At 35.7% G+C, this 15665-nt stretch overlaps 1 protein-coding gene across 1 annotated transcript in view; it reads right to left on the bottom strand.

Moving 5' to 3' along the window:
• The window catches only part of LOC128857548 (carbonic anhydrase-related protein 10), a 163496-nt gene that overhangs the window by 33923 nt on the left and 113908 nt on the right, over window positions 1-15665 (bottom strand). The window contains exon 5 of the mRNA XM_054093300.1: window positions 3448-3543. Coding sequence (XP_053949275.1) covers window positions 3448-3543 — 96 coding nt within the window. The remainder of the gene's footprint in view (window positions 1-3447; window positions 3544-15665) is intronic.

Genomic DNA, 15665 nt, shown 5'->3' with positions numbered 1-15665 from the left:
TTTTTTTTAAAGTGATGGGGTTTAGTTTTTAAAAACTTGCAAAAAAAATTTTTTTTTTTAAATTTTTATCAAAAAAATACGGTTTAAGACAAAAAAATGTGAGAAGTATATTTGATATATAAACAATTTTCCAAAAAAATTGCGACCATGTCCAGATACATGTTTCGATTGACTAGAAATCGCTTACATGACAATAAACAGAAAATTAGGCAAAGCCGTGTATCTCTTCTTCATAACTATAGATCCTATAAAAGTCATTTAAGGGACTGCGAATTTGGTAACCATTTGGCTTATAGTCCAGAACCCTGCTAGTACTTGCCTGAGAAGTTCACTAACTCATTAAAAAATAGTGGACTAGGCCTTGCTCATCTTTCCTCTGCTCTGAGCGCTGCCTGGTGGCCCGCAAAGATTCTTGTAGCCTGGTAGATTGTAGTTAGTATAGTAAGGGCTCTCTAGAATTATCAAACCTACACAAAAAGGTAATGCGTCAGTCAACATTAACTAATACAAAATTATACCAGATTCAAGTTTGTTTTTTTTAATTAAAATTTAGAAAAAAATACATAGTATGAGTTTACTGGGAAATTAGGGAGTGCAGAAATTTGATTTTTAAAGTGAAATGTCTTTGGTTTTTCTGAACATTAAACTTTTTTTTTAATTTTTTTGGAATAAAATATACGTTTTGAAAAATTTTTCTTTTAACTTTTTGGATTAAAATTTTTTTTATATTAAGGGGTTACATACATACGTCAAGAATTTGCAAAAATCGTTTATTTGTACAGATTACACAGGCCGACAGCATCTCAGACCCAGAAACCGGACTATATATTTCCAAAGGTTTATGATGCGCTGAATCCAAATCTGGCCTCAGAATTGCTCTATCAGCTCTGGTTTTCGAGATATCCTAGCCTAAAAGTGCAAAAAAAAACACCGTTTTTGCCCATATTTGAGGTTATGTAGCCTTGCAGATGTTTTCTTTCATCAAAATTAAAGGATGGCATCTTTAAACACAGGTCTTCTTCTTTCAAATGGCGTTTTGTTTGCTCAAATATCATTTTTTTTCGCAGAGATATCGCATTTTGAAATTTGCATGTTTCTAAATTTTCCTGATGCGCACAGGTAGCTGTCCTTTGTTTGAGGCAGCTAGCCATTACTTTCAGAGCCTTTCAACCTGTCGGTTCTTTTTTTATTCTAAAGTATGTATAGGGATATCTATAAAACAATTTGAGAGTATGGGTAGGGTCGATATCCTAAGGTTTATGAAACTAAAGGTTAGTTGTTTTTGATCATTTGAAGCGAACTAATGTAGTCAAGGTATTCGCAGAGTAGTTGAAATAGCTACTAATGTTGCTGTATCTACTTTTAATGACGGAGCAGAGAGTTTATCAAGAATTGAAAGATTACTTTGCCTCGTAAATAAATTCCAACGGAACGAAAGAGGGCAGAACTCTCGTCGACTGGAAAAGAAATAAACAACATTCATTGCTAACTGATCATGAGGAATACAATATGAACCTTGAATGGGAGATTAGACGTAAGTTAACAAAATAAATTAAAAAATTTGTTTTAAGTTCTTGATTTAAATACGCGCGTCCTCGAGCGAAATGCAAAGTTTATGCATAATAAGCAATGTAAGCAATTTTTTATATTTATTTTTATTGTTATCCCTTTTAAAGACTGTTTTTCTTTTAACGCATTTTGGCGCTGCTGGACGTATGTAACCCCTTAATTAATTTTTGCTCTCATTAATAGTTGAGACTCTGCTCACTATTCACTGTAAGTTTCATTGGGGGATTTCCATTTCTTTTGCAGTTATATTTAAATACGTTCTGTTAAGTGTTTGACCGAGCCCCTTCCCCTCCGTGCGTCTTCATATTGTTCCAGAAATGGAGTGACCTTCAGTTTTAAGCTGACTCCGAATGGAAGCTTTAGATTTTAAACTTGTTCATTAAGCTGTTTCATGCACGGATGCTCGAACCTACGCACTTCCGAATGCTTGTCAAGCACCAATCGATTCAGCCACGGCAGCGGCTGGGCAATTTTATTAACAGAAAATATAAACAAATTCGCGAAAAAGAGTTTTGTTTAAATCAACAATTTCATAGAAAATTTCAGTTGTTTTTATATGCTTTTCGAGCGAAATTGGACTTCTTTTGGTAAGTTGTAGATATTCTCCGCAGCATCCGTCAATGGAGGTGCCATAAAAATGTGATAATAAAAGACTGCTAAAACCAGAAATTAGTGTTTGAAATACATTTTTTTTTCCTTGTACACTCCTCTCGGGAGCATAGAGCATTGACGAGACTTGTCTTGAGTTGGTTTCGTTAATCTATTAGATTTCTGACAGGGTAGGTGATTAGTCTGCCGCTACCAGTCCTATGTAGTGGAAATGCCCACTAGGAACAACGCCTTCTTACTGTTGGGAGCGCCATCTGTTTGTCACATTTTTCTGGCAGAAGGATCGCACAGATGGTTGAGGACTTCACTAAATTTGGTGCATCTATTACCGCTTCCTCTTGCTGGCGCTACTGATGCAATCTGGACTGTTTGGTTTTTGCTTGTGACTATTGTGCGGGAGTAAGAATGGAAAGTATAAGTTTTTGGGTTTGAGGAATGAGATGTTTTTTTTTTTTTGTTTTTATTAGAAACAGGGAAAGTAATTAAGTAAGTATTAGGTAAATCGGAAATGTCCGGGAACCGTGCTTTATATGAGACTCGAACCCATAACCTCTGGGATGGCAGGCTAGAGCACTTACGCTAGACTACTGAGGCCGCATCGGTACTGAACATCTGCAGTATACAGAGACGCAAGCAAAAGAACGTTTAAAATCAAAGTAAAAACTTCCATCACTCAAAACCTTTCTTTTTTATTTAGTAAAAAAATTTTCAAAAAAAAAAAATTGGATGATTAATTTTGCGCCACTTTCTATCTTGTGTAACTTCAATCATTAACTGATCGTTCTCCACTCTACAATCGGTCTTAACTTTCCCCAGGTTAGACATATCGCATTCTTCTGCTCTCAATCGTATTCGCACTTTGTCCACTGACAGTTTCGTACGTATTTATATATTTATTTTTCCTTCATACGCCTATTACCTTAAGTTTCCTGCCTCGTAAGTTGCCGTTACTTAAATTGCCTTTCCCACAAAGCTTATCTTTGCTAAATACATTACTGCCAATTACTACCGATTTTTCTTGATATCCCAGATTTTAAACACAGCAGCAAATATTTACTCCTTTTAATAGTTTAGTGTTTTTAATTAATTTAAAAAATCTTAAATTTTAATTGAACAATACGTTTAATTTAAAGATTTAACTTGCAATCAGTGGTATACAAAAGGACATAATAAATTTACCTTTGCAACGATAGAGATATACAGTTAATGCAAAACTTTTGCGTAGCACAAACTCTGTGTAAAGTTTTCCTTTGCCAACACTAAACTCACCTGCAGCAAAATTGATACACCAACAATGCCTTGCGCTCGATTCAAAGCGTCCGAGAAGTTTGCATAGAGTTGTGAATTGTAGCCGAATATTTGAATCTGCAAGTAAATAGAAAGGAAGCCAATGGAATAATTGAGAACGAGAACGAGAAAGAGCAGAATTGTAAGAGGGTTACAGAGATAGTTTGTGGGATAAGCTATAACTGCCACGCAAACAAGAGAGCACACAAATATTTTCTATTTAGATGCAGAACTTCTATACATATGTATATATGCATATATATATATCATGAATATCCATATCTTTATATCATGCATATACACACACGCATATACATACATATTTACCACACGCATATGAATATGTGAATTTACCCTTTCATAGCCTTGTTTGAATTACAATTATATTGCTTTTTGTGGTGTTTTCCAAGCACTTTTAGTGGTGTCTAAATAAATTCCTTAGATTGCATGTGAAAAACTGTAAATGTGAACTTAATTTATTTTGCCACACTTGCTGGATTATACTCATGCACAGAGGTATAAAACGCGCCCGCTACATACATACACCTGTGGAGGAACGCGACGTATTCCCATGTTGTAACTATTCCTTTTTGGTTTATAGGTATTTAATTTGTTTATGTTTTGATAAAGGTCTGGTGCATTCTACAATAAAAATCATGTAGCTCCAGGCTCTAAACTTTGAACGGAATTTCAAAAAATTTATAAAAGTTCAAGAAAACACATCAAAGTTCAAAGTTTTTATTCAAAATTTTCGGAAAATTTTAAGATATGAAGTTTTATTAGATATTTATTTTAATTTTAATCTTTATATATATAATGTAAGTTTCAGCAGGTCAAAATTTTTGTTGGTTTTTCTAAATTTTTTTTTTCACTGAGGTGTTGAGTATTTATCTTCCATATAACTCAAACATCGTGTGAAAAAAAATTCACAATAATCAATGCGGTCTTTCAGCGACTTCTAATTTGCATCCTATTGTACTACAGAGTGGTTAAATTTTAAGGGCCGATATTGAATGTGAACCACATCTAAATGTCAAGTTTTTTTTTTGAATTTCATTTGACATTTTTCAATTTGAGACTAACTCCATTTGAACCATGGAAAGATACACAATTGAGCAAGGCGTTAAAGTTATTCAGGCTTATTATGAAAACGGGCGTTCAAATCAAAATGCATATCAAAGAAAATCATCTTCAGTCATGAGGCACATTTGCTCCTCAGTGCATTCATCAATAAGCAGATTTGCCGAAGAACCAATGCCCCCACAAAGAGTGACCGTTTGGTGGGCTTTATGGACTGGTGGCATCATTGGACCGTATTTTTTCCACTTCCGGTCTGGCAGTAACTGTGAATAGTGTTCGTTATCGTGAGATGATAACGAACTTTTTATGACCCGAATTGGAAGATATGGATGTGGACGATATGTGGTTTCAACAGGACGGTGCCACTTGTCACACAGCTAACGAAACAATGGCTCTTTTGCGCGAAAAATTTGATGGCCAAATAATCTCACGTCGCGGCGATGTCAATTGGCCGCCAAGATCATGTGATTTGACACCGTTGGATTTCCTTCTTTGAGGTTATTTGAAAGAAAAGATGTACGTCGATAAGTCAGCAAGAATTCAATAGCTAAAGAAGGAGATAGTTCGGCACATTAACGGCATAGAACCTCAAATATGCCTCAGCGTCATCGAAAATTTGGACCATCGGATGCAGGTATCCCGCCGAGGTGATGGCGGTCATTTGGCCAATATTTTATTCCACGCGTAATTGTTTAATTACTTAATTAATGATAATTATACTATTATTATCATAATAAGGAAATGTGGTAATGATTTTCAAAAAACATTTTATTTTATTCAAAATCAACTCGGGCCCTTAAAACTTAACCACCGTTCAGATAAGGAACTATTTGCATTTGGTGGTTTTTGGAGGTGTGCCGCCGAAGCCATTTGGCCAATATTTTGTCCCATGCGTAATTGAATCATACCAGTATTATCATAATAAAGAGAAATAACTATAATTTCTTAAAAATATTGTAGTTTTTTGAAAATCACTACCCGCCCTTAAAACTTAACCACTCTTTACAATAAAATTGAATGGGCTATAAAGCTGAGCATCCAGAAGCTTTATACAAATTTTGAATAAAAAGCTGAAAAGTTTAATTATAATTTTATGAAACTTTTTTATTTTTGCAAGTTTTGCACCAAATTTGAAACTTTGATTTATAAGATATTTGTTATATAAGGAACATTAGTTAAATTGTTCTGAATTTTGGACAAAGTTTGGAACTTTGAATATGGGTTTTGTTGTGCACATAACTACACTTGTATAAATAAATATAAAAGAATTTAAGCAAAAAAAACAAAAAAAAACTTGGAAACTATTCGCGCTCCTATTATTTTGCACACAGGTGTGTATGTGTTTACTTACTAGTACATATATCTCTGAGCTCATGAGAATATAAAAAAAAAATACACATCCACTTAAAATGGGCTACAGCAAATTACATTGGACACTTGAATTACAATTTTAAGTAGATATACAGGCTTAAATACATTAAGGTGCATAACTAAATACAAATAAAAAATTGATACTGTTTTTCTATTGATACCATAAAATCTATTTTATTTCCAACTTGAGGTTTCTGCGAGGTTATGCTTAAGACTTTAAGGATTCTTATACCAGGAAACGCTATATAATTTTCTAGTGAAGGCAAAGTTGAAATAAACCTTAGCAATTTGAAATCAAATTTATACTTTTTACCCCCAAAGGAAAGGACGGATTCAACGCAGCTTTGCGCGGTTTGCTCTGCAATCTCTTAATTTCAAAGATCCACGTCCTTCTTATGGGACCCGTTGTATGTAAGGGAATATAAATAACTGAATCTCTTAATGAAATTAATAGTGTTGCTCTTTATTTTATTATTACTGATATTTAAATAACTTTTAAGTCTTATCTTTAAATATTATATTTAACTCACTGCTATGCTAACTAAGGTTTGATACAATAGACTTTATAAATGAAAGGAAAGAAATTAAAAACTTCTGCTGAAATATTTAGGAAGAATATGCATTTCGCGAAAGCAGGACTGATTTGAAAGTATCTCCAAACATGTCCTTATTTCGATTACTTTGACAAAATTTTTAAACATTATTTTGCAGACATTTCAAACTTTCTATCATTTGAGGTGATTTGTTGGAATAAATACTTTTAAAAGTTATGCACATTTTTAGAGTTATTATCAAAACGGTAGAGTTATTCCAAAATGTGTTCCCAGCGTACGGGAGGTTGTCTGCTTAAGAGAAAAAAATTTAAAAAAAATTCTTAAAAGTTTATGGTATTTACGGGAAAAAAATGTCCGCTTATGAGGGATATCTGCTTAAAAGAGGCGTTCGTTAGGAGGAAAATTTCGAAATTTGTGTTAATTTAGAAATAATTTAACATATTTAAAACAACCAATTCAACAAATTCAGAATGAAAATGTTTCACTTTTTAATCAGAATTTGAAGAAAACGTACAGATAACAGTTTTATAGCCCCTTAAATTCCGGGTTAATACAGTTTAAGTTTGAAGCGGCAAAAAACTTGTTTCATTTTTGAAATTTTTTTCTTCTACCGGTCCTTTTCTGGTGGTCCTCCGTATAAACAGCGATCGACCATTTTGTTATATGGGAGAAAACACACAATTCCGTATGCAAAAAAAATTCAATAGACTATAAAACTGCATATCCAAAATTTTTTAAGAAATTCCGATTAAAAAATCTAAAATTTTAATGAATATTTTTTTTTATGTTTGCTTAAACTGGCAGCAATTTTGAAGCTTGGATTTGTAGGAGAATGAACTGTATTTTTAAACAACTTGTCAGTAAGTCTCTGAGCTCTAGTAAGTCGGTGCTAAATAGATTTTTTTCCATAAATTTGTTATAACATGGCGACGACCAGGTCAATCTCAGTAATTTCCTTTTTCAAAACTCAGTCACGGTAGGGGAGATTTCCCGAAAATTCTGTATATATATATAATAGGCCGGGTCGATTTATGGGGAGGCAAAAAAATTGCCCATTGCTCTGCGAAAATCGTATTCTAGGGATCAAAATAAGAAACTTTGCCGAAGGAACCATACCTCTAAAACGAATTCTGATGTCCCCCAATTTGGGTCGAACTTTTTAGTTTCTTTTCTCATGTAAAGGCCAAAAATGGTGATATTTTGAAATGATTGTATGGGGAACCCCCCCGGGGGAGTTCCAGGGGGTGTGCCACTGGCATGGGTGGATCGGCCGTCCAAAGTTAGTGGGGGTCGGTTATACATTTGGTTTCGATTGGAGCACTCTAAATGGGTCAAAGTGGGATTTTTCATTCCATATATAATTGGCGTGTACACCCATTTTGGGTGTTTGGCCGAGCTCGTCCTCATATTTCTCTTGATGTTGCTCCACAAATGGAGGGACCTGCAGTTTCAATCCGACTCCGAACGGCACATATTTTTTTTTAAGAGGAGCTTTTTCATGGCAGAAATACACGCGGAGGTTTGCCATTGCCTGCCGAGGGGCGACCGCTATTAGAAAAATGTGTTTGTTAATTTTGGTGTTTCACCGAGTTTCGAACCTACATTCTGTGAATTCCGAGTGGTAGTCACGCCCCAACCCATTCAGCTACGGCGGCCTACTTGTGGCAACCAATAAAAATTCGAATAATCTTTTCATATTCGACACGGTGACAGTGTCCCCCAGAAATTATTTCTTATACTCTCTTTTAAGTAAATTAATTAATTACACGCCTTAGGCTCAACTACGTAACTTCACTTATATAAAGATGATAGATAAATTTCACACACCTGCTTCACAACTTCGTAGTACATATATACAACCTTAACCCTTCTTTCCTAAAACTCATATCATATCCAGTTTATAGCGAAATTGTATATGTTGAAGTCTAGAGCTCGTCAGTTAAAAAAAAGGGGGTTAAAACCCTAAAAACAATGCTTTTATTGGCTTTCACTCTCAATTTTCTCAAAACTATGCCGTAAGTGGCACTTTTGGATCCCATAATCCGCGCAAAAAATAACTCGAAAATCAATCTCATGGCAAAACAAAAAACGACTATGGGAGCTTTGTTGTTAACGTGAAATTTATTGGTAACTTAATTAAAATATATATTTTTTAATGCACGATGCAATAATAATAAGTAAAATCTTCGGATAGTATATATGGTATTAAATTTTAGTGCAATAGTCTTCGATATTTATGCCCAAATATCAATAGTGAAAGATTTCAAGACGGTAGCTTTTTTTATGTCATCTTTGACATTTCTCAAATAGACAAGTGTACAATTTTAACCATGGATACTTACACGATAGAACAATGTGTTAAAGCTATTGAAACTTATTATGAAAATAGTCGATCCTTAAGAATGACATTTCGCAAAACTCATGATTTGCTTGGTGGAAGTAATCATCCGAATGAGTCGACAATTCAAAGGCTGGTGAAAAAACTTCTAGTAACTGGTTCTGTAGAGTATAGAAAAAGGACTGGCAGACTAAAAACTGGACACTATGTTGATAATATTGCCGCTGTAGGTCAAGCGTTGCTAAACAACCTTCAACATCGATAGCTCGACGTTGTAAACAATTAGTTATTCATGAACGGATTTTACCTGTAGACATGCTGGAGGACGCAAGATGTTCATTTCAATGATGTTAATTTTCACACATAATTGTTAAGAGCTGTAGTTTGTATAAAAATATATAGTGAAAGCTGAAAAAATCTAAACTTTTACATGTTTTATTTTAAAGCAAAATCTAGGCGCGTCGTTTGCAATACGCTATATATAGAAGGAATGGTACGCCCTAGTACAGATAAATTTCCAGGACTTGCAATTTGAGAGTAAAACAATTGCTTTTCCAACACTTCTTGCCCACTTTTGTCCGCAACACTAATATGTTTCCGTACCTTAGCACTATAGGTAGCATGTAAAACAATCCTGTTAATCCTTAATGCATGTAAAATCAATGCATTTATTTGTACACATAAATATTGGGTGCTTTAACAAGTTTGGTAACGAATTTGAGCAAAGTTGTAACATATATCGTTTTTGTGTCTTATTTTAATAAGGCTTTTCAAACCATTTGTGCAGTACTCATCCATAGTATTATATAATTTTTCACTACTATTTTTTCATCATTCGAAAATTTCTTAGACTTCCTTTCCTCATTTAATTCAACTTTCATTCTCCAATCAAAGATGGTTTGTTAAAGTTTTTCAATATAGATCAGTCAATGATAGATCAGTCAATGACATATGCTGTTTACATATGTTTTGGTATATGGAAGCATATATTGGCTAGAGAGCTCTCTCAGCTTCTGGTCGGCGATCAAAAATGTGCAGCGTTGTCACCATGCCCTTTCTGTTGATGATTTCAGTTATTTTAAAACTAGTATGTCTATCCGAAAACAATGTAATTTAATCTAAGCGTCCAGAAAATATTGGTTGCTCTGAGCAACCAAAAATTACCTGGTTTTGAGAGAGTTGCGGGAGAAATGCTAAAAGCCTGAGAATCTTGGAGTTGGAAAAATTACTAGATAATTGTATTTAAGGCATTTTAACCACGGTGCCGAAGATGAGTGACCTCAGCGAATGAAGAAATTACACAGAAATCATGCAGCTATTCATACCCACGAAAATACCATAACAAAGAAACTTCTCACCTTTATTAGCAAAAGTCTTGACATGACTATCCGCAAGCAATAAGCTGGGTCTAGGTCCCACCGCTCCTGTGTTGATCAAATTAATACACTTACAATTATCGTAGAACAATCAATAGAACAGGAAGCATTATATCTCGTTTTCGTCTACTTCGACAGCAGCCACATGGAGTGCGCCGAAGAGGTATATCGACGAATATCATCAGATTAGTCAAAGTTCAATATACTGGTTTAAAATGCAGAGTTCAATGTAATGACAGCCTATCCTCAACGATCACAAGTCTGGCAAGCGTGCCTAATCTCAACGGCTTTGTTTCTTATAGTCCAAAACTAAATTGGCGGATGGCTATCGTAGTGGTATAAATTGGAACTTCAGTGGCCATCTGGAGAATGTTTGTTATGATAACGATATACGTCTCATGCCATCGAAGTATTCGAATGGCAAAAATAAGACTGACGATTTAGTTCAGGAATCTAAAATGATTGAAAGATCAACGCGGGAAAAACGATATCACTAAAAGTGAAGTGAAGGTTCGTGGCAGCAATTTTTACGCGACAAATATCAGTATTGAAAATCTCGACAACTTCACTTACTTAGGAAGCATTATTTCTACAGATGGGGGTGCAGCAATTGACATTCAGTTTATAATCGAGACATTCAGTTTATAAGGCTCTTGGCGTGATTGGGCAACTTAACGAAGTTTGAAATACCTCAGCAATTTCCTATAAGTAAGTTACGAATTTTTAATTCCAACGCCAAATCGATTCCTTTGCTTGGCTGCGAAACATGGTTGATGACGTTCTTGCACGCTAACAAACTACAAGTTTTCATCAACAAGTGGCAACGCCTGCGGATTCTATGCTGAATAATCTGCGGTGCAATCTATCAGTGCTAGCAACTATCCATCCCACTGAGAAACAACTTAGAAAGTGGAAATGAATTAGGCATACTTTACGAAAAGATCCAACTGAAGTTTGCAGACTGGCACTAGAATGGAACCTGCAAGGTAGAAGACGGCAAGCCGAGCTTAGGTGTACAAGAAAGAGACACTTGAAAAGGAGATAAGTGTTACCGGAAAATCATTTAGGAAAATTAATGTCATGGTGAATGACCGTTTCGGAAAGGTTTTGCGGTGCCCTATATTCCATTTGTGACAAAAGGAATTACTGAATGTATTCAATTGCATTCCAAACATTCCCCCCTGTCAAGGGGACCCGGTCGTCTAGGGCACGAAAATTTCACCTATTTTCACGATCTTTTTTTTGCCACTAAAAATTAAAAAAAAAAAAAATATTCAACTTTTCGTGTTTACAGTAGTTATTGAGCATAAATTTCGGTAAATTTATTTTTTTTGATTAAAAAAAAATATTTATTATTATAAAAATGCCGCTGAAGATGAACCTCTCGAAAAATCGGACACGGACGGCATCGTTGATTTTGAGACTTCTACGCATCTGAAACACAAAATTCAAGAAGATTCTTAATCAGAAAGAGTGCAGTTATGGTCGGAACTAGAACAAATCGAAAAAATTAAAAGTTGACAAAATGGCACGCTTTTGAAAAAAGTTTGTAGAATCGGGTCTTTTTTCACTAGTTTTTTAGTATAAAAAATAGGAAATTATTTAAATAAAATTATGATTCCAGTTCCCACGATAGCCATACATGTTGCGAACAACATAGTCAAATTTCAAGTGATCCGGCAAAATATTTTTTTTATGCCCGCTGTGCCGAAACAAGTCGTTTCGAGATAAATGAGTTTAAAGTTTGAGGTGCAGATACAGCGCGGACCGTTTTCTGCCTAGTTGATGGGCTGTGGAAGCTACAATATTCGGAATTTCTGCATGAAAATTTCACAGTATATTCTTAAGATACTATACTTTCGAAATATGGAAAAAAATTAAAAATCGATTTTTTTCAAAATTCTAGACCACTGTGTCCCCTAAGTATCTGCCTTAATTTAAATAACCGAAATAGATCAAGCACACATTTTTTGTTTCAGGGGATCCTCTATGTGGGCGTAAAGCAAAGGAAAAATAATATTTGAAATCGAGTATTTAGAAAACAGTGAAGTTTTGGACCCATTTTCATATAAAAAAATTCAACAGAAATTACTTAAACAGTGATATGCTTAATTATTCTGTATGATTTTCCCGGTAATCCTCTATACAACACTTATATGGGAAGAGATACTTGAGCTAAAATTTCTCTGCCTCACTTTTAATCTTGAGCCACGGAGCACCAGGAGATTTGGTGGCTCCTAAAACACTCAGGCTAAGAAGCCCATTGTATTTAAAGCTCTGGAAAGGGGGTAGATAGTCAAGGAGGGAAGGAGAAAAGTATCAGAGAAAGAGATAGGAAACTTTTTAGCTTACCCAATATGAATTCTCCCAGAGGCCTACATGTATATGTAGGTATATGAGCACCTACGATAATAAATAGGCCGATGTGTGCATGTATGTAGGTGTGTTCCTTCATAAATAAGGCCGTTCAGTTTAAGCCGAAATAAAAATACGATAACTACGGCAGATGCATAAATGCAGTGCACAAGCACAAAAGCGGCAGTGGCTGTAGAATTGCACATAACTACACAAATGGTCTGTATGTCTGTATATTCGTACATATTTGCAAGTGCTAAGTGCGACTTGTTTTTGCTGAACTGTAGACCTGACCGCTTGTGTGATAGTATAGGTAAGTCTTATATACTACACACACACATACGCATATGTACGTGTAAATTTATGCAAAAGACGTGCAAGCATTTGCCCAAGTGCTCTTTGCAGCTTGCTACTCTTCTACCGTTACTCTGCTCTTGTAATTTTTTGTTTTTATATTTGTTCAGCTTGCAATTTTGTTGCCATTCGTCTGTCCTTTTGTTGAGATGTTATGGCACCTTGTCCATTTATTCATAGTTGTGCTGCCGCCTACAAACATACATATATTTATACCGATGTACACAGATACATGCATATGTATATGTGTCTGTACATGGAGTGTGAATCCGTTAGCATACTTTAACAAAGTTATTGCTGCTGCATATAAATTGCCACAAAATAATCCCAACCATCAACAAGATGCAGACAAATATACGAAAGCAGAAGATCAACAAACGGCTACAGCAGCACAAGCAACACGCAGTGCGCAGTGTAGTTGTAGTGGAGGAACAACAACGGTGTGACAAGATACTCCAATTGTAGCTACTGCAGAATCATGAAATATCATAGCAGATAATATGAACAGCATCACTTTACAGTAGGTTGAGTACCAATAACAACAAATGCAATCAAAAGTTACATAGAAGTGGAAAATTTTAGTAGAACGCTGGCTGGGCGATTAAGTACGAAAATAAGAAATCCATTTTCTTGTAATGTATGATACGTAGTTGAAGTGATTGAAGTTTAACCGTTTGTATCTTTAACACTACTGCATCTTTAACCATCGGTAAACACACCAATTTTTGTTTTTTTTTTTCTTGTACGCATGTGGAGCCAATATATTATGACCTGTTAGCATACCTTTGATAGTTCTGCAGTCCTTTCGCGAGAGCGTAAGTACAAATTGAGTCAGTTTTTTGTCGTTAGTTCTACACATGACTTTTGCTGTTTTGCATGTGCTCAGATTATTCCACCTAGCTTCCACTCGCCTTTTCATGTGGCCGTCCATTTCATTGTATATTGTGTTTAGCGGTTTTGGTATGTCGTTCTCTTGCTCAAAATGTAGTCTAACAGCACTTTTTGCTATCTCATCTACAATTTCGTTCCCCATAATGCCTTTGTGACCAGGTACCCAGTAGATATGCAGCCTACTGTTTGCAGCTAGCCTTTCTATGGCCTCTCTGCTCCGTCGAACATTTCTATACATAATACAATATGAGCATATTGCTTTTATTGCTGCTTCGCTGTCCACATATATATTAATTGCTGAGATCTTTCTTATTCTAGTGCAGGCTAGCTCCGCGGCTTTCCCCACACCAAAAATTTCCGCTTGGAAAATACTGCTGTGGTCTGGCAGCTTAATAGGCTGCCTTATCCCTAGTTTTGAAGCATAAAAAATATATATTTAATTCTTTTTTACATAAAAGTAAGTACTCAATAAGCTGTGCAGCCTGACATCTTCGTGGGTTTGATGATGTGGGAGACGGTACAATATGTTCGCCTCCTTCAGTCGACGTTCGATGGTGTTGATACTCATATCTACTTCCTTTTTAGCAAGAATTCTGCATTCTTGGCGTAGTCACAAAGAAGGGTCTCGCTTAAAAATTTTGACGATCACTTTATTCCGCTTTTTTGTCGTCACTCGTTTCAAGCCGCGCTCGGAATAATCGTCAAGACTCTTCTGATTCCACATCACAACAAACTTTTTTGATTTTTTAATTACTTTGAAGGCGCGGCATAAGATAATTTCAAAACACTTCTCCTACTTCTCACTCATTTTTGTTCGGCTGCGTTTACGAGAAAATTTCGAATTAGTGAATTTTCAGTTAGTTAGTGAGTTGCCTTATGCGGTTGTTGTGGTGGTATGAGCTATATTGTTATACAAATTTAATTAACATTAAAAAAATATATATATACAGGGTCCACCACATAACTTTGCGGAATTAAAAATGCTATAAAAAAGAAACTACTCAATATTTTTCCAAACCTTTCTTTTTATTTTGAAGTACAATCCTTCTGGTTAATGATGGAATACAACTTCATTCATATGATTGCCTCGGCTAGCCATGCACCATCCCATACGATCGGTCCAATTTTTCAACACATTTTCAGCTATGACATCGCGTATGTTGGTCTTCAGTGCATCAATTGTTGCTGGTTTGTTGGCATAACACTCGTCTTTGACGGCACCCCAAAGATAATAATCTAACGGCGTCAAATCGCAGCTCCGAGGCGGCCAAACGATATCAGAATTTCGGCTGATAATGCGATCTTCAAAGACAGTGCGCAAAAGATTGATCGTAGCATTCGCTGTGTGGCAAGTAGCGCCATCTTGTTGGAACCAAATGCCACCAATATCCTCCTCTTCAATTTCTCACAACAAAAATTCGTTCAACATGGCCCGGTAACGCTCTCCATTGACGGTTACGGCCACTCCTCGCTCATTTTCGAAGAAAAATGGTCCAATGATGCCTCTCGACCAAAATCCGCACCAAACAGTGACTCGTTGTGAATGCATCGGCTTTTCTTCGAGTGCGTGCTGGTTTTCTGAGCCCCAAATGTGGCAATTTTGTTTGTTAACATACCCGCCGTGATGGAAATGAGCTTCATCCGAAAAGAAGATTTTTCGGTAAAAGTCTTCATCTTCTTCAAGTCGATCCCAAGCCCATGAAGCGAAACGAAAACGCAATATTTCCCAGCGTTCTTTGAGCGTATACACAACCATTTTCATTCAGCGGAAGAATAAAATTAATTTTCTACCAAATCAGATGACAGCTAAGTGTTACCATTCTTCAAATAATACCTAGTTCAAATCCGTAACGATAGATGGCGGGCCCTGTATATATAGTC

The sequence above is a fragment of the Anastrepha ludens genome, chromosome 3 (genome assembly GCF_028408465.1).
Source record: "Anastrepha ludens isolate Willacy chromosome 3, idAnaLude1.1, whole genome shotgun sequence".
Taxonomy (NCBI): Eukaryota; Metazoa; Arthropoda; class Insecta; order Diptera; family Tephritidae; genus Anastrepha; species Anastrepha ludens.
The sequence above is the reverse complement of the archived record's forward strand: the minus strand, read 5'-3'. Positions and strand labels throughout refer to the sequence as shown.